This window comes from Accipiter gentilis, chromosome 7, assembly GCF_929443795.1.
Source record: "Accipiter gentilis chromosome 7, bAccGen1.1, whole genome shotgun sequence".
NCBI classification, from domain to species: Eukaryota; Metazoa; Chordata; class Aves; order Accipitriformes; family Accipitridae; genus Astur; species Astur gentilis.
The window spans coordinates 27896909-27923098 of record NC_064886.1 but is presented as its reverse complement, the minus strand read 5'-3'; the positions used below and the strand labels follow the sequence as shown (position 1 = coordinate 27923098).

The following is a 26190-nucleotide window of genomic DNA, read 5'->3' as shown; positions in this document are numbered from 1 at the left end:
ACTGAAAGTGATACAGTTCCTACTTCATTGAAGTGCATTATCTGTCTAAAATGATAAAAAGACTCCAGGTTTTTCTTCAGAATTGCATGTTGCAATGCTGGCAAAATTTGGTTTTCATACATTGTTTTTTGCTTACTGGAACTGTCCATTTCTATTATTTAAAGAAATGGCTCTTAGAAATTACTAAAGTTTCCATTTTCTGTTGCTCTCTTACACTGACACGATTTTCTGCTTCACCAAATCAAAACGTTATGTGGGATGACAGATGCAATATGGTTTGTCAGAAATAAGTAGTCAGTAAGCATGGGAAAAGATCTTCATAGTAGAAAGCTTCCATAAAATATTGTTTGTAAACTTGAGCAGGATATTTATTCCTGTTCATCTGAAATTAAGATTTGTTTTTACTTTCACTTACGTCTGTTTTCTGCATTTCATTATACTTTTTCCGTAGCCCCTTGCTTCAAGGAACTAGAGAAGGAAAGCAAATACTTAGCAAAACCAAGCAATAACAATAACAAATGGGTATGTCCATGATCAACAGTACTGTGGCTGTTTCAAGGCTACATTCACTGTCTCAGATTTGGTGAACTATTTCTACTCTGTAGGAGGAGTGGGGCTGGCCACAGATTTCAATGATTTTCTGTTGTTTTACTTAAGACTAGCTGTAGTTCCCCAGTTTCATTTTGTTGTTTTTTTTTTTTTTTTTAATTTTTATTCATTTTTTTATTTATTCTAGGCTTTCAGCTCTGGATTTGGTTCTTTACAAAACGAATATTGCATTGTTTCACAAAGGTTGGACCCTCCAGTAGCATTTGTCAAGATCAGTGCACATAAAGCAACTGCTTATTTTTCTTGAAGACTTCTGTTCAGCTTTTAAAGTTTTAATCACAATGAATTCGGGCTTATGGAGTCAAGAAAAAGCAAGTTCATCCTATTGGGAAGAGCGGATCTTTTACTTGCTTCTCCAAGAATGCAGTGTCATAGACAAACAGACTCAAAAGCTCTTGAAAGTGCCCAAAGGTAGCATTGGGCAGTTTTTTCAAGACCGTTCTTCTGTGGGACACTCCAGAAATATTCCTTGCAAAGGCAAGAAACTACAGATTGGATTAAAGATTCTGGAACAACCTCATGCAATCCTGTTTGTGGATGAGAAGGATGTTACAGAAATAAATGAAAAACTAGCTGAGTTGCTTTTGGCCATTACTAACTGTGAGGAAAGATACAGTCTGTTTAAAAGCAAAAGCAGGTTAACTAAAGGCATCCAAATAGATATTGGCTCACCTGTCAGAGTACAGCTGAGGTCGGGAGATGATAAATTTCCTGGAGTTGTTCGCTTCAGAGGACCCTTAATGCAAGAAAGGTCCCTAACAGGGATATACTTTGGAGTAGAGTTGCTGGTAAGTTTCTTGCTAAGTGGGAGCATCATATATATTTTATAAGATCAGCTAAAAATCTTCTATTTAAAAAAGCAGTCATAATTTTTTTTTTCCTAGAACCACCGTTACCCCTAAAAATTCTGTAATTTTCAGTCTTTTCGTAAGTATTATTGTTAAATACCTGTGAACACACCATATAACATCAGCCTTGTATTCTACATGTTAAGTGATGCTTGATGAGGTGCATGGGCTGGCAAAAAGACTTGAACATACTCTGACTCTTCCAGCCTAGAAAAATTTATAACTTGCATCCCTATCATGGCAAATATCTGACTCTCAGATTTCTGTTGAGTACTTTTTTTTCCCTGCATGTGGCAGGATGCAGTCCATAAATGCAGGTTTGGAATTTAGGGCTGCTGGTTTTGTAGGACCCTGAAGGTCAAATGGTAACTAGTTAAGATGGAGAATGTTGCCGTTGGGTGCTCCTAGTGAGGTATTTCTGCAGTATTAATGTCAACCATAAGCTTTTTAAGGATTAGATTCAGGAGAGCGCCACTCTTGCGTTAGAAGTATATTTTTCAAAGCACTCTTCAAACTTTTCCCAAATTCTTTGTGGTTCCCACTAAGAACCTCAGGAAATATCAGGCCCAAGTGCTTCTGAAAATCAGCTCTCTTTATTTGGCATCTGAGTGGAATTTTGGATGCTTAGCATTATGTCTAGGATGAAGTACTTTTGTCTTGATATGGCAAAATTTGATGATAGAAGCAAGATTTGCACCTGAAGAAAACATGCTTCTCTGAGTAAAAAGGCTTCTGCCTGCAGCTGCTCTCTAATCTAATGACATCTTACTATTTATTCCCCTAAGATAGTGTGTATATTTGCCACAAATTCCGGCAATAGAATTCTCCCGATATAATAATAGTTCATCCGGCAAATTCTTACTGCAGTTTCTCCAAAACACTGGATTGTGTTACTGCTTTTGTAGTAGTCTGCTTTTGCACGAAATACACTGCTGCTCTTTTTTTTTTTTTTTTCCTTTTTTTTTTCCTTTTCTTTTTTTCCCCTCCTCTTCTTCCCCCTCCAACACTTAGGAAGAAGGTCGCGGTCAGGGCTTTACTGATGGACAGTACCAAGGCAAGCAACTTTTCAGATGTGATGAGGATTGTGGTGTTTTTGTTGCTTTGGACAAACTGGAGCTGGTGGAAGATGATGACAATGAACTGGAAAGTGACTATGCAGCTCCAGTTGACGCAATGCAGGTAGAACTTCCTCCTCTGGAGATCAACTCCAGGGTTTCTCTGAAGATAGGAGAGAGTATAGAGTATGGGACAGTTATATTCTGTGATGTCTTACCAGGAAACGAAAGTTTAGGATACGTTGTTGGAGTGGACATGGTAAGAAAATAATCTGACTTTAATAACTTTTGCATGTGTGTTAGCTAGTAATTTACATGCAATTGCAATATAGAAGAAACGTTATCCACAAGCTACTTCAGCGGAGGCTGACCTAAAATGGGAAGTAAACACTTGTGTTCAAAGATGCCCCTTGGTGGTAGCTGTTTTTTGGCATGAAGTAAATGGTATCCTATTTGATGCTAAACAGTTCAGGAGAAATACTGTGGTTACTCTGAGGAGCCTCCACTGAGCTACTTGCAATGTTAGATGTCAGTGTTGAAGTAATAGTGTTGAGTGTTTGTCATGTGAGACTGCCTTTGTTCTGCCTTTTAAAAAAGTAGTCTGGATGCCTTTTTCTTTGTTAGCTATTGTTAAAAGCTTTTTTTCATGTAACTTTGGTTTGTTTGACTTTGTTCTACCTTAAAAATACTGAATTTTAAGTACAAAAGTCAATCTTTCAAGAAAATGTGAAGCTTGTCATTAAAAATTATTTCTAGCAACTTGAATTTAAAAAAATTAACAGCTTCCAAATTTTTGGTAGTTAAAAGGGTGATTTGGTTCTGGTTTTGTAGATCAGGTGCTTCCATTTTCTTGATTGCAGTAGCTGTTGCCTAACAATGCACTGGCATTGTTCTAACTTGTTTATAAATAATGGATTTTGGTAGAGGAATGCTTGTTAAAATAGGAAATATTTCTCAAAAGAACGGTTTTTAAGTTTGCATTTGTGTTTAAAGACTCTAATGTTTGACTGTTCTAAATACAAGCTTTATGCTCCTAAAGACGTATATGTGTATTCTGTACAATGTAAACCTTCTCTTGGGATACATGTAACATGTTTTTCTATTTTTAGGATAATCCTATTGGAAACTGGGATGGAAGATATAATGGAATACAGCTGTGCAGTTTTGCAAGTGTTGAAAGTACACTTCTTTTGCATATCAATGATGTTATTCCAGGTACGCGCTCTGCTTTCTTGACTTATAAGGCAGACTTTGATACCATCTCAACCTAGGCACAGCTATATGATTGAAACAGTACTGTGGAATTAATATCCTAAATGCAATTGAATTAGTTTTAACCTTCTCTGTTATACTTCTTTTCAGTTTCCTTCTCCTTTTGGTTACAGTCTCACTAGTAGAAAAGGCTTAATACTGAACAAAATTCATGTTGTCATTCATGTACAGTTGTATAGTATTCATGAATATGTGAGTGTCTGTAGCAGGAATCTTTTTATTGAATGTTGTTCAGTTTACTCCAGGAGTTTAAATATCTTGGATCAGAAAGCTGTTCTTTCTGTGCTTGAAATGTATCGATGGTATTGTTTATGCGTTCTGGGAGTAAATACTTGAAAAGTCATAGCAAGACTGTGCAAAAATTCACGATCTGCTGTAATTCAATGAGTAGTATTAACTTGTAACCACTACAGTCCCCTGACTCCTTTCCTGAAGAAAGAAAAATGTTTCATGTAAAACTTTTGTTTGTGCTCTATCTGAAGACAGGTACTAATGAGTGCGCAGTCTTGTACAGCCTGTAGTAGTCTGTAACCCTTGGCCCTCTCTTCGGTTTGGCTAACTTTTGTTATGTTCACCTCCTACTTGTTCGTTTAGTTGAGATCCATGTTTTTGCATGAATTCTCTCTTCTCTGGAGAATTCATGGGGGCTTGCCATTTTTTGGGAGAAGAGCATTTGTTGTAGATGTGTTCGTAGTAAACAAAGTTTAGCATTTCACGCATCTGTTTCACGTAATGGAAGCATGCACATACATTGAAGAATGTGAAGTGAATCTATTTGATGTGTTCAAGAAATAATGGTAGAGTTCAGAGTAAAGTAATTGCTGATGTGATAGAAGCAAATCCTGTATACATAAAAGGTTGGTTATGTGCCAAGCAAGGTTTTGTTCCAGTCAGTTTTAAAACTTATGATGCTAAACCTTGGTTCAGTTACATTTCAGGTTGAACTTCTCTGACATAGTAAAAGCATAGAAGAGGGAAGCTAACATTCTCTTTATATACCACATCTTAGAGACTGTGTCACAGGACAGGAGACCTCCCAAGCTTGCCTATACCTCAAGAGGTGGTGGTGACAAAAGCTTGTTCAATCATAGTAAGCCAAAGGCTACAGGTATGTATGGGAAGTGATTTTCTTTACCTTTGTAAGATTGCAGATCTCTTGTTGCTCGGGAAAAAGTGTTGCCTTGCATTTTCTATCACTTCATTTATTATTTCAGTTGCATATCAAGTTAAATTTCTCTTAGTAGAATATTAATATGAGTTTATTTAATCATAAGAAAGATGGTAGATGGTTTAAGGTAAGACTGCTCAGAATACCTTCACTTTGATGAAAAACAGTTTGAGGTTTAGCAAAAATTCAAGAGCATATTGCCTAGTTGTATAACCAGTTCAGGGCTGCATTCCGTTTTTCTGAAAGTGTGGCATGTGTTTGGTTTTTTGTTGTTTCTTTTAATAGTTTGCTATTGTCTTCCTTCTGGAGGATTAGAAACTTCCAAATTTTTAGCCCAGAAGCAGATCTACTTAATAGTAAATATGTTAATTTTGCTGTGATTCAAAACCAAAATTGAATTCCCGAAACATAAACTTCTTTTGACTCTGGTTTTTGCCTGCTCTGAAAATCCTCCCAGGAAAAAAAAACCCCAAACTGGAAGGGAGAGTTTTTGTTGTTTTTTTGGTTGGTTTTTTTTGTTTGTTTGTTTTTGTTGTGTTTTTTTTTTTAGGCAGAAATAAAAATTCAGTGTCTTTTGAGTTTACTGTTGGGTATTTGGGGTTGTAGAATGCTAATGACAGTGTATTCTGTAAGCTTTCACTCTGCCTGGCATTAGATGCTGGCAGAGATGGTCATCACTGAAGTAACTGCAGTTGTATATTGTTACAAGTTATAGCTGTCTGGAATCGTATTGGTAATTTATTTGCCTTCTTTGAAATTTTTTTGCTTTAAAACCAAAAAATACCTGCTGTACACTGTATCTCAAATACTTTTATATCCATAATTTATAGTAATGAAAAATTTGCACTCGAGGGGTATTTTCTGCCACCTTTTCAGGTTGGTGACTTTAAATTTCAGCTTGGAGGATTAAGTTGGTTTGGAATAAACTGCTACCTTGTAACAAGCTTAGAACTGTGTTAGCTTTGATGGGTGAGTTTGCTTCTTTGTGGAAGGGTAGTTAATGTCATCTTGAAAGTATAACTTAGCTAACCTTTAGTAAATAGAGATTAACCTCTTCAGAAAAACGTGTTGTTTTGTAGGGTCTAGCTCTGAAGCTGGAAATAGAAACAGATCTGAAGTCTTCTACGCATTAAATGGCTCATCAGTTGACTCTCAGCCTCAAACGAAAACAAAACCTCCATGGTATATTGATGAAGGTAAAAAGAGATGATAGTCTTTCTTGTAGGCATACACTTTATTTAAAAAAACAAAAGAAAACTAACGTGTGTTGATGTTCTTCCAATAAAACAAGTATGAGTTTAAATTTAAAACAGTTGGAATATGTTGTCCTAGTGGAAGACATACTATATCATAAAAAATCTTGGAATCCCCATGAAAATATACTGCGTCTTAATTGACAGACCTGTTGTTTTATTCTGCGTGTAGGAGATTACATTCTTGGCAATGTATGCACAGCTCTGTGGGAATGTGTATGTCTTGCAGGCAAAATAAAAGCTGAGGCTTGGAAGGAAGATATGAAGATATTCCTTGCAGCCAAGTATATAGAGTAATTTTATTTTGCCTGTCTTTTTGTAGCTAATGTTACAGATCTAAGGGAACTGTAATATTCTGCCATGCCAGCTAACCAGTCTGGGAGTAAGGGCAGGGGGGTGGAATCTGACTAAGCATACATGTTTTTTCAGTATTTTTTAAAAGTTATTTCTGTAAAATCTCTCTCTGAATTCTTACCAGGATGGGTGCACATATCAAAAGGATGACTATATCTTGATTTGCTTCCAGATCTAATTTTTTTTTTATTTTTTTTTTTCCTGGTCAACTTTTCTAAAGTGTGGCTGGCTGGCTTAGTGACTGGAGGGGTAAATGCTAAGCTAATCATGTTAATTTACAATGGAAACCTATTGCTTGCCTAACAGATGTTGTTCCAACAGCTTAGAACTCTGTTTAAAAACTAGTTTATTATAATATTTAAAATAAACAAGGTAAATAACCTATCTAGAAAGGACTATGGAAGTAAAGGATTAAATAATTTTTTTAAAAAATTTTTGGACATTAACTTCATGTAATAAAACAGTGTGGGGAGAAGAGGTGATGAAGACGCTTTTGCTCTGTGAATACCAATTGTGTGTTAGAGACCACGTAGAGAGATGAGAGAAGATACAGAACACTTGGGCTATTACATCTAGTTGTGATCTCATTTATCAAGCCCTGCATTAGTCATGACTTATTTCAATCTTTTATTCTTTATAGACACTGATAGATTCCTTGTGTTGGAACCAAAGTATATTGTGATAGAGCCAGGGGAATAAACACTTTTCCATTTGCAAATCATGTCTACAAGCAATTGCTCATATCTGTTTAAGCTGTGAACGAAATCCTTTCCTCAGTCACACTGACCAATGAGTTCTTCCTAGTTTTGCCCATTACAGTCATATTCTTGGGGCTGTTAACTTGTATTCTAAGAAAAATTCTGATGTTTGGGGAAAAAAAAAAAGTTTGCAATCTAAACTTTCCTGTAGTTCCTGGCTAACATCTCCTTTCTCTGTGCTGTTCATTTCTGTTGGTTGTGGTAAAAGTGGTAGGGCTACAGCAGTGTCTCCTCAGCCAGTTCTGTCCCTCCACTGTTCCCAAGTGACAAACATCTTCCTGCATGTCCCCAGCCGTTAGTGCTTCCTATACAGGACACCCATTAAATCAGATGTGGTTGCAGATAAACTTCGCTGGTTTGATAGCTAAGTCTTTCCTTTTGTAAGACGGGGGAAAAACCCCCCGTCATTTCCTAACATCTTGGGTTTGATTTTTAACAGTTGCTGAAGACCCTGCAAAATCACTTACTGATTCATCTCCTGGATTTGGGCATTCTTCACCACCACTGCAGCCACCTTTAACAAACTCTGTGTCTACAGAAAACAGATTTCACTCCCTCCCTTTTAGCTTGACAAAAACATCAAGTACCAATGGTACTATTGGACATAGTCCTCTCTCTTTATCTGTTCAGTCAGTCATTGGTGATGTAAATACTACGGCTAACCAGGAGACTCCATCAACAGCAGGCCCAGTCGGGAACTCGCATGGTCTTGAAGCAGGTTCCTTGGCTGAAGTTAAAGAAAATCCTCCTTTCTATGGAGTAATCCGTTGGATTGGCCAGCCCCCTGGAGTAAATGAAGTATTAGCTGGACTGGAACTGGTAAGTACAAATTGTAGGTCACGTTAATATTAATTACATGTTACTAGTTTTGTTTCTGAGAGTTGGTACCTGTATGCTTTGCAAAAGCAGTCAGTCTGGAGGAATTTGTCCAAACAGGTTACTGTGTGGTCTCCTTATAACATAGCTAAATTCTTAGATGAGCTCTGACTTTTGTGGCTACCTAGACCTTACTCTCTTAATAGGCTCTGAGATATCTTTGTGTCACAATGGGCAATTGAATTTGTAGGACTGATCACTTACTTTAAGGGAGTGCCCTTTGCTTCCGTTGTGGAGATTTTAATTTAAAAAGCTGATTGTATTTAAAGGTTCTTTGAAATGCAGATTTACATAAAATGCCCTGGCTGTAAGAGTCTTTAATGAATATCGATTTTTTTGTTTGTTTTTTGCATACCAGCAAATGGTCAGAGTCATAACACTGGTTTGATAGTCAGTGGTAGTGATATTGTTGATTTGATATCCATGTGCTTTATGTGTTCCTGTGGGTCCTTTGTAAATTCATAGTTGCTGCAAACATGAATTGCTGTTACGTGCTGACATTTACTCTGTGGCAGCTGCTGCCAAGGTTGTGATTGGCTATCAGTTAAATTAATGTGTATGCAATTAGGGAGACAGGGTTCTTTATTTGGGATAATGATCAATAAAATTTCAGATAAAGCAGTGTACAATTATGTAAAACAACAAATGTCTTTAGCAAAGTAGGTGAGAATGTGACTGGAATTTCAGCTGTTACAAAAAATCCTGATGCTTGTGAGTTTTTTTTTTTGGGTGAAGCTCAAGCTGCCGTTTGCCAACAGGTGTTCTTAGACCACATTTTAGGATGCCTTGTGTTAAACTGGGCCTTGAACTTGCCTGTCATGCATTTCTGCATTAAAACCTAGCAATTGTTAGTAAGCAGACAATATACCTTAAATCATGTTATCAAAGATAAATAATGATAACTTGTTATTTTTCATACCTAGCTTGTGTTGTCTTTCCTTGATGTACGTTTTGTGTGTTCTGAAGCAGGTATTTTTCTTGTGCAGTCTACAGACACACTGGAAGTATTAACGCTACCCAAGGCTTAGTGATTTTAATTGAGTTTTGAAAGGTGCTCGGTAGTGCATGTGTGCTCTTTCTAACTACAGAAGGAATCTGGAGTGACTAGCTAGCTTAGTTAAGTTCCTAATGTTGACTAGGTTTAATTCTCGCTCTCCTCTCCCACCTCCCCCACGCTGCTTCTGATGGAGTTTTTGTTTTATTTTGGATGGAGTGAAAACTTAAGCATGAAGAAAAAATTGTGACTCTTCATTTCCTCAGTAAATCCAGTTAAAGAACACCTCAGCTGAAGCTTTGCATACTAAAATGCAGGAACATTGTATATCAAGCTTCAGAGTACCTGAAGGGTACTTACGGGTATATACTTTATCAAATGTCTTACTGCAGAATTCTAGAAGTAAGAAAAATAATGAATTCTCACTTGAAATTTCAGGAAGATGAATGTGCAGGTTGTACGGATGGAACATTTAAAGGAACTCGATACTTCACTTGTGCTCCGAAGAAAGCTCTTTTTGTTAAACTCAAAAGCTGCAGGCCAGATTCCAGGTTTGCCTCACTACAGCCCGTTTCCAACCAGATTGAACGCTGCAACTCTCTAGGTACTGAGCTTCTGCTTATTACTTACTTATCAGCTGGGAACTGACCTGGGTTTTGGTTTCATTTATTCCTGCAGTATGTTCTTTGTATTGAACACTTGAAAATCTGTACAGGTAGTAGATTAATGAATAAAAGATCAGTCTGTACAGAACATAACGCTTCTATGGATTACTTTTTTATGCTTTAAAATGGGAAAATGTTTATATATTTGAAGAAATTTCATAAAATTAAGGGATTTTCATTATGCTGTACATTTTTTACTTTAGAAGTTGTAAAGCAGTCTTGCTGAAAATGGTATTTGCAACTCAGCAATATGTGATAGCATTATCAGAAATAAAGAGTTATTTTTCTATAATGTCAAATTATTTTTTTCTAAATATTAACATAGAAAAGCATGTATTTTTATGGTGGAAGTTAGTGGTGAAAAACTCAGGTTTTTTTCTAACTTCAGATATTTTAGATTTCTTGGGTCATGTTGTATTGCTGGGACAACAGCAAAGAAAAAATTGTCTGATACTTGTAGGATAGCGTGAACAGGGCATTTATAATGAGAAGAGAACTTCATTCCTACTGGATAAAATTAATTCAGTGCTGCAGGCTTTCTGAAGCACTCTAATGTGCATTGTCAGTGGAATGGAAGGCCTTGTTCACTTTCTGGGAGACAGTGAGTCTCAGCTGTAATAAAATGTTATTCTAGTCCAGAAAAGGAATGCTTACACTAAGGCAGCAACTTAGCTATAAACTTTAATAGGAAAATCTCAAGGGGATAAAATTTGAGGCTTTAAAGTGTCTTTTGAAAAAAAAAATTTCAGCCTTTGGAGGTTACTTAAGTGAAGTGGTAGAAGAAAACACTCCTCCAAAAATGGAAAAAGAAGGTTTAGAGACAATGATTGGAAAGAAGAAAGGTATCCAGGGTCATTACAACTCCTGTTACTTAGACTCCACCTTATTCTGGTAAGTTCATAATTTGTATAGTGGCATCCCATGCTACAAATGCAGAACACATGATCTTTGTTGTAATGACTGTCTGTCTGCATTACTGTGCAACTTGCAAAGTCATGCACTGCAATCTTTGACACATTACTATGCTCTTCCGATTTGAGCAAGTTCTGCAGCATTCGCTGCATAACATGAAGTGCTAATCATGTCCAAATTGTGCCGGCCCTTATGTATCTATTTTTGACTGAGTGAGTCCCTGGCCTGTAAAAAGGTTGAAGGATGAAAGAGTACACAGGCCAGGGGGTGGAGGGAGGGAAACATCTTGTAACTTACCTGCAGAATCCTGCCTGGGCAACTGGTTTTCTACTCTGCAGAAAGGATACTGGGTTAGAGTGGACTTTCACTATTTAGTACAGCTATGTTGTCCTATGTCCATAATTATATATTTTTGAGTTTGTTTAGTTCTTTGATTCTTCCTGTGGCTTTGCTTGGTTTGTCTTAGTTGCTCAGGCATCTGAATGGTTGTATCTTCCAGAATCAAAACAACCTTCCTTTTTTTTTTTTTCTTTCTTTGTAGCCTGTTTTCTTTTAGCTCTGTTTTGGACACTGTGTTACTCAGACCTAAAGAAAAGAATGATGTAGAGTATTATAGTGAGACTCAAGAGCTGTTGCGGACAGAGATTGTGAATCCTCTGAGAATGTAAGTAAAGACATGAAGTGGTCTCCGGTCTGATATAAATTTTACACTAGATCCTGCTGTGTGTGCATTCCTATTACAAACCTGAAACGTTTGGCTAGCTGCTGCTGCCAGTCTGTTCAATTGTAGGTTTTTTTTGAGTATTTTTACTTCACGATAAAGTTAATTAGTGCTAACTGGAAATAGTTATTCATTGTTTGATGGTAAAATATTTTCATTAGTCTCTATTTGGAAATGCAATCAGCATAAAGCTGTTGTAAAATTTGTATAGGTATGAATACAAAAGCATTGATAAATACAAGTTATGTTCATGGCATTCATATTTACATGTGTTTAATGTTGCTGTTCTTGATTAGAGGTATTTGGGTTATCTTATGTTGAGTTTCACAATTTGATAGATTTGGTGGGGCTTTAAAAGTTTCATTAATTTTTACATGTGGTCTGCAAGTGGTTGAAACACTTTTATTAAAAGAACTTAACATGAGCTTTGTAATTTCTTAGGCACAATGAATAAAGGAAATATGGCAAAAATGTGCGTGAAAAGTTAGTCTTTAGCTTAATTGTTTTTTTTAAACATGCAAATAATACAGTTGTAGTTCTGAAATTCTGTGGGCTGTCAGTGAACAATTTATCACAAAGGTTTTCTTTTCATTCCTGGAATAAAAGGATGGCTTCTGAACCCTGGTTCTTGTAAGGGTGTGTGTACTTTGCCTGATGTGTTCCAGGGTTCTGTGGTATAGGTAGCAGGATACACACCAAGTAGCAGAAATCTCAAGTGGCTGAGAAGACTGAAAAGTCTTACTTCTCCTACCTTTCCACAGCGCTTAAAACTTTCTTTGCACTTTTTGTTAACTTTCAGAGGAAAAGATGAATGCTCAAAACTTCAGCTTCTTAGGTCAGCAATACAGTTCTGTACCTTTCTATCAGTGGTTAACAAAAAAAATAATATTTCAATAACTCCCACAATGGTGTTATATGTGACATTCTGAAAGTGATGTATTAAGTGATGCAAATTAGAGTGAAAACAAATCAGAAGTAATTGACTGAAAAATCAGAAAACAGTTATCCTGGAAAGTTAGTGTTTAAAAAGAACATTTAAAGGTTATGTGAGAACATTGAGCACTGCACTAAATTTATACTGCATTAAAAAAAACGTGAAGTCAGATTGACTATGGGGAGACAATACATAGTTTTTAAGAAATACTGTACACAGTTAAAGAAGGATCTGGAAGCCTGTATTTCAGTGTTTAAGAGTGGTTTTTCTTCTGCTTCTCTGACTTGATCACAAACTAGCTAATAGCTTGTTAAACCCATTTATCTTAGATATGGATATGTATGTGCTACAAAAATAATGAAACTGAGGAAAATACTTGAAAAAGTTGAGGCTGCATCAGGATTCACTTCAGAGGAAAAAGGTAACTGGGGAGGTTTTCCTTTCTTTTGAGATTTGTAAGAATCGTAATATGAAGGAACCGAAATACCTTGCTATATAATTATACGAGAACAAAATACACAAATATTTCTCTGTAGCAGTAATATCTCTATCAGAGATTTGAGTGACCATTGGGTGGTAAAAAGGTCTTTTCTGCTTCCTCGGGTCTGTAGGGAACCCTAGCTGAACAGTTTCTGCCATAACAGTCTTTCACGGACTGGATTTCTTTTCTTGCCTTCCTGTGCATATGTAACTCCCTTCTAGCAGTTAGGGGACATCTAAGGCTTTTCCTCGGAAATGAAGACTGTGATAAGGCTGGGGTCTTTGTCCTCTTTCAAAATGTCACTTTGGTCCCTGAGGAATAATCTTTCTACTACCATATTTCATTGTCACAATGGTTATGTAGTATTTTATGAAATAAAACATGTAAATTGTGTTAGAAAAATCAGTTCCCAACCTTTTGATCTTCTGCAGCATGTAATGATTAATTAGCATTGTATTATGTAGCTGTTTCATTTTTGTTTGGGAGAACACTGCTTTCTCTATAAATGGTAAATGTTGAAAACCAATATTTATAGCAGTTCATGGCAGGAAGAGAAATATACCAGAAAACTCTCAGTGTTGGGGGAGAATAGAACTCTGGGAAGCTAGTGTTGGCTGCATTCTTGATTAGAGAACTCGGTCTCTAGTTTAGATGAACTTTGTACTATTGTGTGGTTTTATGTAAGTGTTACTGTCACTACTCCTCACTGCTTCTCTGCAGTTTCACTGTTTTCTTTTGAAAGCTTTTATTTCTCCTGGAGAAGCTGTGTGGTGCCAAATGATTCCTCTGAAATACACAGCATCTTTTTGATCTTTACTGGAAAGCTTTGTTACTCTGTTGAGCCTGGGTCTTTTATTAGGCCCATTTGACACCAAATGACTAAATAGAGGTTTGTGTCATGAAAATGTTCATAGTTTGTCATAACCTTGTTATGTTAATAAAGCTGTAAAAATGAACCTTTACTTTTGAAAACTTTCATTTAAAATCAGTTTTGAATAATGTGTCTGGTTTTGCGTACTAAAAAGACTTTTTTTTTCCTCCCCCTCCCAGATCCAGAAGAATTTTTGAATATTTTATTTCACCATATTCTAAGAGTTGAGCCACTGTTGAAAATAAGGTGAATCTTTTTTCTTTGTTGAACTCTTCTATTTGTAGAGGCTGATGAAGAGAGAGCATCTGCCGCCTTTCAAATTGGTAGCTCTTTTGAGATAGCACCTTTGTCTTGTGATTTGTATTTCTAATAGAATTCAATATAATGAAGTTATACTGACAAATTTGACACTATTTCCTACCTTTTTTGGTAGGTGGTTTTTGCCCCACTGGTGTCTCATTGCAAAAGCTCATGAACGTAGTTTTGTGAGAACTGGACAAAGATCTCGTGCCAGCGCTGTCTACTTGAGAGCCTTACTGTCTTCCTGTTAGTTACGCTGGAGAAGGGCTGCTGTAAGAGGACCCTGCAGCACTTCTTAATGTGGCTTACAGCTCATAGCTACTTATCTCTGGGACAAGCTGCAGACATTGCTGAATCGGTGTTTAAGCCGTGGAAACTGATTTGCATTTCTTCTTTAACGCTAAGGAAAATATTTCAATGGTTTGCCTTGATCAAGTTTGGCTTCTCTTACTTTATCAAAATAACAGATACTGGCATTTATGTATGCCTTCATCCTTGACTGTAGCACTGCAAGGATTCAGCTGTCATAACCGAGTTTAACAGAGGTAGGGATTGTTGCCCACTGCTGTCATTCTGCTAGCTGGCACCTGAGATTCTCAGGTTCCTTGCTACATTCTGTGGCAGTGGCAGTGTTGCAAGGCATTTCCCATAGTTTTTCAGTCTTTTCCTCGTTGCAGGAATTGTATTAGTTTATATGCTGCTTTAGTTCAGTGGTGTGTGAGGTGTGCAAGCGCCCACTGGCCGCTGCACTACGCGGAGGTACAGAAGCTGCGATGCCGTAACTAGAGCATCTCTGTGTAGTATGCTGTAGTTCACTGCGCAGATGCCATTTGAGTACACTGAGGCTATCTTCTGTGGTAGTTCTGTAGAGAAATTTTGAAAAAGTTTGAAGGGATGAGAGATCAAGGTACGCAATGGATTTGGAACTGTGTTCCTGCTTCTGCCTAGACAAAGGTCGATGTTTGTAATCTACTGTTAGGTCAACTGTCCTCCTCCCCAACCAACCAACCAAAACACAACTAGTAATGTCAAGCATGTATTGGGTCTATGTAGAAAGGTGTTTAGAGAACAGCTTGCCATCTTAAGACCCTCACAGTTGTTGTTACTGCCCCTCTTCAGTTCTCTGAAATACAACGTGCTGAGAAACCCTGTGGCTACTGTATTACTCTGGTGAAACAGCTGGGGTACAATACTATAATTATAATAATAGTATTTATTATTATAATTAGAATAATAAATCTTCATGTGAGAATGTGTTTCTAGTTTTTGGTAGTTAACAGGTGTGCTGCTGTGGTAGAAATCACAGCTGAAAGGAGTAAAGTAAAAGCGGAGGAAGATGCCTCTTATTCCACTTGTATGTTTCTGCACTGTCTTCCGTATTTCTTTAATCCTTCTTCAGTAAAGCTTGGCCTTCCAGTTTTTTGTTATGTCTGTGCCATACAGAGGAGAACAGAACTTAAATTCTGTCATTCAGCTTTTAGCACCAGTGTTGGTGTGTTTTGTGTACGTACCTTAACTCTTAAAGAGCAGTAATTCAGAAGTCTCCTTTCTTAGAAAGAAGGCTTAAAATTAGGAATAGTAACTCTGAGCATCATAACCTTAGAATTCTCTCAACACCCAAGAACTCTAAAAAGCAACGTTGTCTTAAATGCTGGCTAGGATGAGATTACTGTTTATAGCAAATTTGATGCAAGTTTCCAGGAACTTTGACACTGGGATGAAACAGCTCCTATCTAACTTTTTTTCTTTTGTTATTGGAGGCCAGTTACTCCTATATGCTTTTTCTCCATGATGGCAAAATCCATTTCTTCAATGTTAGCACAGTCTTCTATATCCTTTCTTATGTCTTTACAGAGTAGGTTGAATTACTCGTCTGAAGCTCTCTTCCCAAATATCTCAGATTTAAGTTTATGTAACAGAAATATTACCTGAAAACATCAGTACTTAATTTTGACTTTGTTTTGAAACATGTGACCTCAGAACTTACTTAAATTGGTAGCTTAATCCTTTGTCCCTCCCTCTCCCTAGTGATACTAAATTGTGTTGTGGTTTTGTGGTTCTTGTTTGGGGGGGGCGGTTGGTTTGTGGGGGGGGTGTGTGTGTGTGTTCATTTAGTGGGGTGAGTGTTTGGGTTTTGTTTGTTGGTTGGTTGGGTTTTGGGGTTTTTTTGTTGTTTTTTTGTTTGTTTGTTTGTTTTTTGTTTTTGGGTTTTTTTGTGAGGATGAGGAAGTTCATCCAGACCACTTGCTATGGCTAGCGTTGGCAGTTAATGTAGTAGCCTGTCTTCTTAATGTTTGCCTAGGCGTGGAAGGCTTCTTAACAATTAGAGCTGGACAGCCCTTAAATCTGGATTATCCTTTTGGAGAGTTCTCTGTTAACTGTATAGCAAGTCTAGCAACACTAGCAGTCTATGTGAGACTTCCACTGTAGGAAGCAGTGTAAATATCTCCATGATTAAAATGAAGTGTTTCATTAAACCCAGTCATTTTTTAAAACTCCTTATTGGGAATATCATACTGAAGAGAATTATTGTTATTCCTTTTTGATGTTTTATTACTGAAACTCTTACTTGTCCCTCCAATGAAAGCTGCTTTAGTCTGTTAGTTTTCAATGCATATGCTTAGGAAGTATTTCTCAGTTGGTAGTTCAGTAATGCATAGGCATATGTTTTTAAAACAGTCTGAAACTTACACTGATTTTGTTACTTAAATAAGTTTTTCTAAAAATCAGTCCACACTTAATAGTTGATTGCCTGTCATTTCAGGCATTTTGTTGTTGCTGTGGTTTGGTTGTTGGTTTTTTTTAAAGTACAATATATTTCAATACAGAGAGGATGTTGTATAGACTATTTTCTGGTAGTTGTTATTTTCCTAGTAAAATATAGTCATGGTTACAGTAGAGCTTCAGAATCTGTTTTTTTAAATCTGTTTTTTAGATCAGCAGGTCAGAAAGTACAAGACTGTTACTTCTATCAAATTTTTATGGACAAAAATGAGAAAGTTGGAGTCCCAACAATTCAGCAGTTACTAGAGTGGTCATTCATCAACAGCAACTTGAAGTTTGCAGAGGTTGGTGACAGCTGTTGCTTTGTTAGAAGTGATGATACCTAGATATTTGCCCATTCAGCAATGGGACAAAAGTAGGATTTGGTGCGAAAACAAAATGCAGACGTGTTGGAAATGGGAGTGGTCACTAAGTCAGTGGTACAGGTTGCCTATATTACAAAAATATTTTAAGATTGACTCAATGACATGTATCCTTTGGCTGAACAGACCAAAGTAATTTAGGTAAAGAGTTACCAAAAGAAAACTTCTTAGTTACTGCCAGTAAGTTGTCTTAAGGACTAATATTTTGAGAGACCTCTGTTTTGTAAAAAACTTTACAAAGGGAAGATTCCTCCCCTTCCCCTGCCAGAATGGGGCAGCGTAGTCCGGTATATTTCATGTCATACTTGAGCATGACTGGGACTTACAACATTTGACAATGATTTAGATGTCACTTTCCTGTTCTTTTTAGCTGTAGTTTCTCTCAAAGACTTAATTTTGTTTTGCTTACTGTTTTGTTAATTTTGAAGTGAATGGACTGCAAGTTTAAATAATATGAATACGTTCGTAGCATTAGAAGTATGTCTCTAAATTTAGATAATTATCTGTCTCAAGCTCATTACATTATATTCTGGTATTTTACGTAGGCACCCTCTTGCCTGATTATCCAGATGCCTCGGTTTGGAAAAGACTTCAAAATGTTCAACAAAATTTTTCCATCCTTGGAATTAAATATAACAGACTTACTTGAAGACAGTAAGTATATAACATTGTGTTGTGTAATGAGAGTTGTTGAGAGTGACTAACACAGTGAAAGTAAATACTCCTGGTAGTTTTGGTGGTTTTGTTTGGTTTTTTATTAAATACTTAACAATGTAGTGTGAGATGCTGAGGAGAAAGGAAAGTTTACTGGCTAGAATGCTTTTTTCTTTCCCCCTCATGTAAATTAAAAGCTGTAATTCAGAAGAATATAACTTGCTTGATTAAGTTTATTTAATGCTTGAGTATCTGTACAACTAAACTTATTTCAAGACAGTGTTGTTAAAATTGAGTTATTAGCAGCAAAACAATTCATTAATATGGCAGGTAGGAAATCTTAAAAGCTAAGTGTAGCACCAAGATTGGTTAATTGGTATTTACAATGTTGACTACATTTCATTAGTCTTCATCAGTTTGTGCTGCTTGTTTCTAAACTTTTTGTCATTAGGTAATCAAACTAGAAGAAGAGAACCTGAGATTAGTATGTAAGCCTGCATCATGTAGTGATGGTGCATTTTTGAACTATAAATTTATCACTTTTTTTTTGTGACGTGAATTTCTGACATTTGTCATCCACTGGAATCTTTCACTGCATTACCTAAGGAAAGGCACCCAGTTTTAAATTTAAGATAAGAATTAATAAAACTGCTAAAATTAGTAGGATAATAATCTCTGAAACCATTATGGCCTTTTCTTTCACTGTCATGGCCATCAATTTATGCTATTTTTTTTTTCTGGTGTTGACAGGCATAGGGACTAGGCTAAGCTAGCTGTACCAATATGATGAGAGAGAACTAACTTGATTTAAAAGTGTTTTTACTTTTTTGTGCAGTTGATAGAACTTAATTTTTATCATCTTCTGTTGTGCAATTCCACTTTGTCAAAGGTAAGAAGTTAAATACAGTGGTACGTTTCTGCTTTGATTGGCAATCTGGTTTTAGCTTTTTTTTAATGTAGCGGTTTTCTCCATTTAAAGTAGTAATCCTCTTTCCACACCCCTTATTTTAAAAAACAAAAGAAGCCTCCACAAATTGGAGACTTAATACCTTCTTTAACAATGCAGCTCCCAGGCAGTGCCGTATATGTGGAGGGCTTGCTATGTATGAGTGCAGAGAATGTTATGAAGATACTGATATCTCTGCTGGGAAAATCAAGCAGTTCTGCAAAACGTGCAATACGCAAGTAAGTTGTTGTCTTTGTTATTCTACATGGGTTTAACCCAAATGGTATATGCTGTAATAATCAAAAGAAAGGTGTAAGAGCATAGTGAGACTTTCTCACCAGTACTAGTGTAACTGCACCCACCAAGTAAAATGTAGCCTTCGGTGACAAATCAGGAACTCCACTTGATCCTGCAATGTATTCATCGGCAGTTTCTTACTGAAAACATGGCAACTGCCAAATCTGTGACTGAACACAGTGGAGAAGTAGTAATCATAGGCAGCTTGGAATCTGTTTCCTGTCACCTGCTTTAAATCCTAATTTTACATACATACTACCTTGTCTGAATCGATAGATTCATGACATGGAACCACTTAATTTTGAGTGCTGTTTGGTAACTTGCATAAAGCCGTTATAGTCATGGCTTGTTTTCAAGCCCAAACCTAGTAGAAAATGGTTGCATTAAATCTGACCTCCCTTCTAACCTCCGATTTGAATTTTCTGGGAAATATTGAGCTATACTGGTGGGGAAAAATAGAAGAAACATTTAGTCTGCTACTGTTACTGCAGTTCCTTCTCAATGCCATTAATCTTCAGTTCAGCAGTAATGTTCTTCTTAGCTTTGTCACTGAAACAAATAATCTTATGGGGCGTTTTTTCTCTTCTGAAATATCACTTCAATTGTAGGTTCATCTTCATCCCAAGAGACAGAGTCATAAATTCAATCCATTGTCACTACCTAAAGATCTGCCAGACTGGGACTGGCGACATGGCTGCATCCCATACCAGAAGATGGAGTTGTTTGCTGTTCTTTGCATAGAAACAAGCCACTATGTAGCTTTTGTTAAATACGGGAGGGATGACTCCGCCTGGCTTTTCTTTGACAGCATGGCAGATCGGGATGGTAGATCTTTTATTTATTCTTATTAAATTTCTCTTTTTTTTTTATGTGTATTACTATCTTAAATTTCAGTGCCTATTTCTTAATGTTTTGGAGATACTAATATTGTTTAACTTGATGTACTTGACGCTGGGACACTAATCTTGACCTAGCCTTATCTCAGTGCATTGATTTCATAGCAGTCGCTGATGTGCATAATCTGAATTTCACCTAAATTGGGTACTGTATTAAGTAGATGGTACAGAAGTAACTGCAGAAGTTTTCTAGCAGGACTCCTTATACATTTTTCTATCCTTTGCAAGTTCGGTAGAGAGAATTCATTTGAAATAATCAACTGCAGGAATGTGTTCTTTCAGTCTATATTTGAGTGGATGTACACAATCATCAGATACTATGCAAATATTTTTATTGCTTTTGCTTAAATGACTTAGTGTGGGTGTCTTTAGAATAAAAGAAATTACACATTACACACACATTACAACATCTATGCGATTCCTTTGAATCTCTTTAGAGTTATCAGTGGAAAACTGTTACCCTGTAATAATACAAATGTCAGTAAAACAAGTGTTCTCAGATACTGCTGCATTAAATAGTGTTTAAATAAGGACTCTCTGTTCAGTTCTGGTGTCTGAGAAAAACAGGAATAGATGCAAGTGTCAGACTCATAGTAACAGTTCTTTGCATGAAGAATTCTTGAACCTTTCTGTTACAGTGTGACTGGGGGGGGGGGCGGGGATGAGAATCTTGCCTCCTGTTGAAAATGAAACTGCGACAGGATTAAAGTCTCTTTCTTATAACAACCAGAAGGCAATCAAGCTTTGTTTCAGAGTGCTTGAAGTGTGTACGACTGAATTCTGTAAAGAACCACTTTATTTCAGGAATGTAGATCTCATGAGATACTCACTGGGTATCTCCTGCTGATCTTAGGGGGTTTTGTATCACAAATATTTCCCTTCAACTAGTGCTATAAGCTAAAAATGTTTGCTGGGGAACAGTGTCACAGATGTCCATACTTGTGTTATTTGAATTTGCTCATTTTTACATGGAAAATGGCCAGGAGCAAACTCTGCCTTAGTCTTGCGAGTCAGGTACAGACACTCATGTTTTAGGAATTCATCAACTGTTACCAGTTGTCATGTTATTAACAAATTCAGTAGCATTTGAGGTGGTATATGTATTCAGGTCACTCTCCCAAAACCGTACATAATTTTTAGTGTTTATGAAAACCCAAGGTTCTCATTCTGGTAGGGTGTTTGTGTAGGTGTTTGTTAGTAAACACTACAAGATACTCTGACACCAATTGTGATTTTTTTCTTGAACAATACAACTTTCATAGAAATTTACCCTGCAGTAGTCCAGAATGGCATACTTAGGTTTTTTAGCATGCATTTTCAAGAACTGGTGATGCTGTCATAATTAAAGTACATTATAAAGAGCAAATATATGTAGATGCTATCCTAATCTGTTTCTCTTTCTTTCCTTACGGTTAAAAGGAGGTCAGAATGGCTTTAATATTCCACAAGTTACCCCATGCCCAGAAGTTGGTGAATACCTGAAGATGTCTCTAGAAGAATTACACTCACTGGATTCCAGAAAAATTCAAGGTTGTGCACGAAGACTACTTTGTGATGCTTACATGTGCATGTATCAAAGTCCAACAATGAGTTTATACAAATGAACAATGTCCTCTGGAAAACTGAAGAAACAGTGTAGAGTTATCGACTGTTGCATTTGCTACATTTTTTTGGTTAGTTTTAATGCAACCGTTGCTGGCAATGGATGCGATAACAAGGAAGAAGTTGACTATGAAAGCGAAAGGATTACTGTTCCAAAAACTACATGTGGAGTTCTGTAATTGAAGTATTTAAGCATTTTGCACTCTAGGAAGTGTGCTTGTATGTGTTTGTTTTATAAACAAAGTCTAAGTGAAGTTACTAAAACTTAAAGCTTTAAGTGCATTGATTATACACAGGCTTTTTTGAAATGTTATAGGTGGAATTATGTCAGGAGAAACCTCCTTAGTCCATTGAGAATGTAAAGGTACACAGTGTTCTTTCTTGCTCAGTGCATTTCTGTGGGCCAAGGATGATGATTCTCTCTACCCTCCATCCCCACCACTTCTCCCCACCCTTGATCTTTTTTAGCACCATAGATTCTCTCTCGAAGGGAGAATAACTTCAGTTTTAGTAAGATAAATTTTGGACTGTTCATTGCATATTAATTCTGTTCTGTTATCTGTCTACTGCATTCTTTTCAGTTCACACATTCGCATCTTCAAAGATTAATGTTCGTTTAAAGATCTGAATTCCTGTCTTGTGAAAGTCAAGCACACAGATTTGTTATCTGTTAACTTGCAATTTTTGGAGGGGAAAAAAAGGAGAGGAGAAAAGGGTATTAATGGGAACCATAATTGCTGAAATATAAAATAAGCAATGAAAGTTAACAGATGTCTTTTTCTAAGTGTCTATTTTTAAAGAAACAAAGCAGTCTGGAACAGAACAGCAACTATATACAAATGATTTGAGGACAAAAAAATAAAACAGTAGATTGCCTCAGGGAATGTTGCTGAAGTGGATTCTAGTCCTTGGTAAAACAAAACTGACTTTTCTACAGTACTTTAAGCTACTACCTGGGAATATGTTATCCATCTGACTCTTCATTTCAGGATTAGTAATGAGTATTAAAAATCTCTGCCTGGAAAGGTAAAACTATGAATAAAAATAGATCAGAGTTTTACTGTTATACCAAGCACCTAGTGAAACCTAACTTGAAAAGCTGCAAAACCTGCGTTGATGCAAAATATTATACTTTGAAGTCTGTCGGTTTCTGTTTGAAATGAAATACTGTTGTTTTAGTTGCTTTTTAGCTATTTCTGTCTACTACTGACGAGCAAACATGCAACTATATATATACAGTAAAATCTGGTTGTACAAACTGCATACATATGAGCTGTACATTTTCAACTCTTAGGATATTATATATGGAAAACTTCCTTTTTGGGATCAAGTCTATAAGAAGGAGTGGTCACAAAATATAACAGAGGAAAAGCCACTTTAAAAAAGCCACTGTTTTAAAGACAATGGAGACTGATCCCATATTGTAGAAAATGTGGTTACTTTGTTCTTCTTGGAAAACCTAAAATCTTTCTTCGGGACACGCTCCACCACAGAACAGTACTAGAAAGAGATTTGAAAACAATGCTTGAAGGACTAATTTGTCTAAAGCAAGGGGTGCTGAGGGAGTTGATCTGTTCTGTTAGCCACTGCATGAACTGTGCTCTAATTTTTCACTCGCAAGAGCAAAAATGTTATTAGCAGTGTCACTGTTCCTTTTGCCTCTAATTGTCTCGTGGGTTCTGCATTCCCTTGCCTTATTTATCTAGTCTGTGCTCCTTGGCAAAACTCTTATTTCTTTTGTTTCAGTCCTACTACGAGCTCTTGAAAAAAACCTCTGTTTCTTTAGTTTCAGTACTACTATGAACTCTTGAACGCTTTCTCTCCTGAAAAATTTCAGTGAGGCTTTAGGTGATGGATTCCATAACCGTCTGTCAATGGATGGGTTATTGTCCATTGGCTCTTCTTTGGCTACGTACTATCCTGCTCTGGGATAGCAGCTGCAGATGTGTTGACAAGGATGCCACAGGAGCATCTCATAGGCAATGTAAGGTAAAAAGACTAGCAATAGGTCTTGGCTAGGCAGCTTGTATTTATTAAAATAAATGGCCTTGAGAAGACTTACATCATCTGAGCAGAAGGTATGGTAACCCACCCTTGGCTGCATGTTGAAGAGGAATTTGGGCCACCGCCTCCAGGTACCTCAAGTGATGTTTTTAAAATAGGGCTGTTTGCAAAGCAAAGGCAAGATGGGGCTTGCAAAAAAAAAAAAAAAAAAAAAAAAAAAAAAAAAAAAGGCAATAACGCAACAGACTCTCAGCTTGCTCTCTATAACATTTGATACCTTGTTTGATAACTTCATTCCCCCGGCCCCCTCGTGACTCTCTACCTGAAAGTAGTTGCAAGAGAGACCCCCTTCTGAACAAGGAGCAAACGTAAACGCTTTACAAAATGAACAAGCACAAACCTATGTACCAATGAGACCAATCTGAATGTCTGGATTCTTTCTCTTCCCTATCCCTAGATTTATTCTCTAGTTTTCCCAATGCATTAACTTTCATATGTCTTCCACTCATGTCATCTTTCTGCCTGCCTCCCTCCATATATTACATACTACCTAAAGTTGTAGTTACCTTACCTCTCACTTCTTGAACTCGGAGAACAGCCTTGGAACCGCTGTGGCCAGAGAGGAGACTTGGACTTGCAACTGTATTAAAATTTTCTACATAAATAATCTTCTAGCAAAATAGCCACTCTTTTTTACAACTGCAAATATCTAAGAACCCCATTTTTTCAGAATGCATATTCTGTTAGCAGAACCCAATTAAAATAGATGGGTGTAAATGAACTGCTTTGCTTCTTGCCTCCAATCTTCTGGCCTTTGACTGGAAAAAAAGTTGTGTGAATTCTTACTGTGGTACACCTAGATAACATACAGAAAAAACTGGGAGTTTAAAAGCATTATTGTGCACGCTTCTTGGTGACAAATACTGTGTTTCGAATTGCAGGCAGTACTTTACAGCCTGCATTTTGTACTACTTTATATTATTGCAAAACAGTAAATAGTTTTGCAAACAGTGTATGATTACATGGTTAGTTTATTGCTTATCAGTTAAAAGAGCAGAGATGTCTTCTATAGCATTAAAAAAAGTGTTGGTTTTGACAACTGAGTCTTCTTTTAATCCAAAAAGTATTGCTTTATGGTGTACTGCATTGGACTGGAGATAATCTGGCAATGTAAATGAAATGTTACAGAAACTAACCCCAATTTTTATTTTCTTTCTCAGAAAGGAGTATACAGACAGAAAAGTGATTTCACTGTGAAAGGAAACTTGTAAAATAACTTATATACAAGGGTAAGAAACTGTTTTTAGCCTTCAGCATATATTGTGGGGGAATTGAATAAGCTATTTTGAAGAAACAGCCTGCATTTTAAAAATCTGCTGCTGTTAAATGTAACGCCCAAAGATTCCAGTGACTAAGCACCCAACTTTTATGTGTCTAATGCATTTGGGAGCCTCCCAATCAGTTCTCTCTTATTTTATTTTTTTACTATGGTGAATGTGCCCGTAAATTAATAGCACTTAGATCATTGCTTCATGGTTTGGCTCTTAAGTATTGCTAACAATGGCCTTAACCTGTGAGTAGGAAAACACATAGAAAATACGGTTCCTTACAGCCTGTAAAAACGTAAAGTTTCATAATACATAAACTCATAATCGGGGAGAAAAACTGCACCCCTATACAGCTTTCAGCCCCTACTCTGCTAATAATTTTTAGAAATAGGGGTTCAAATCAGTAGAAAATTGAACAAATCACTGTGCCACTAAATGCTTGCTTATTTTGAACAGAGGGTAAAATGAAAAGGTGTTAGTTTAAAGGTGATGCCTTACACATTACTAAAACAAAAAACCAAACAAATAACCCCAACCCCCCCAGTAAACTACATGAGAGTGCTTGTTTTTTGGTGTGGGAGATAATTGGAGGAAAAAATACAAAAATATGTATGTTCAGTAAAGATCTTTCTAATACTTGTGATAATACTGATTCTGTGCTTTTGAAAATGTAGTACTGTGTTTTACTAAACAGCCTGTGAGAGTTCCATTTTAAGCAGGTACTATGTGTTACAGGAATTACTCATGCAATCGTAAATGGTTCATTTCAATGCACTTATTTTTCTTGTGCACTTTATACTCCACTGAACAGATGAACTTGGTCACCACAATCCCTAATGGTAGCCTGGTTAATACAATACTAAGGCACAACATGCTGCAAACTGGAATTTTACAGTTTCAGAACCGAGTTGGTGTAAAAAACAGCTTGAAAGCTTTGTGTATTTTTACCACTGTAACAAAGCATGTTTTTCTCTGTTCTTGATGTTTTGCTAAATAAACATCCCATGTTTTGTGCACAAATAGTCTCTTAAACTTAAAAAGGCTGTCTCCAAGAATGAGTTAGGGAAACTTACATCAGATTGCCCTCAACTAGCCTTAACACCCCCCTGCCCAATGGTAGAGTGGCATTTGCTGCTGGAAAGGAATGTACCATGTGCTCTTTCTGTATTAATATTAATTAAAAATATTATTCTTATGGCTCTATTAATTTCTTTGGGGGCTTGGAGTTCTGGGACTGTCACGAACA

The 26190-nt window shown here is 36.7% G+C and overlaps 1 protein-coding gene across 8 annotated transcripts in view; it reads left to right on the top strand.

Annotated features, from left to right (window-relative positions):
* CYLD (CYLD lysine 63 deubiquitinase) overlaps positions 1-25963 on the top strand; it is a 29848-nt gene extending 3885 nt beyond the window's left edge. For 3 of the 8 annotated variants that reach the window (XM_049806726.1, XM_049806727.1, XM_049806729.1), the window contains exons 2-17: positions 737-1397; positions 2469-2771; positions 3622-3727; positions 4794-4892; positions 6032-6148; positions 7757-8136; positions 9626-9791; positions 10602-10743; positions 11306-11428; positions 12749-12840; positions 13951-14017; positions 17007-17139; positions 17763-17871; positions 18938-19056; positions 19723-19939; positions 21430-25963. In XM_049806726.1, coding sequence (XP_049662683.1) covers positions 891-1397; positions 2469-2771; positions 3622-3727; positions 4794-4892; positions 6032-6148; positions 7757-8136; positions 9626-9791; positions 10602-10743; positions 11306-11428; positions 12749-12840; positions 13951-14017; positions 17007-17139; positions 17763-17871; positions 18938-19056; positions 19723-19939; positions 21430-21614 — 2865 coding nt within the window. In that variant the 5' untranslated portion in view covers positions 737-890 and the 3' untranslated portion in view covers positions 21615-25963. Of the gene's footprint in view, positions 1-352; positions 523-736; positions 1398-2468; positions 2772-3621; positions 3728-4793; positions 4893-6031; positions 6149-7756; positions 8137-9625; positions 9792-10601; positions 10744-11305; positions 11429-12748; positions 12841-13950; positions 14018-17006; positions 17140-17762; positions 17872-18706; positions 19057-19722; positions 19940-21429 lie in introns of those variants that run through there. The other 5 variants (XM_049806730.1, XM_049806728.1, XM_049806731.1 and 2 more) reach the window with 5 other exon arrangements.
* The last annotated feature ends 227 nt before the right edge of the window (positions 25964-26190 follow it).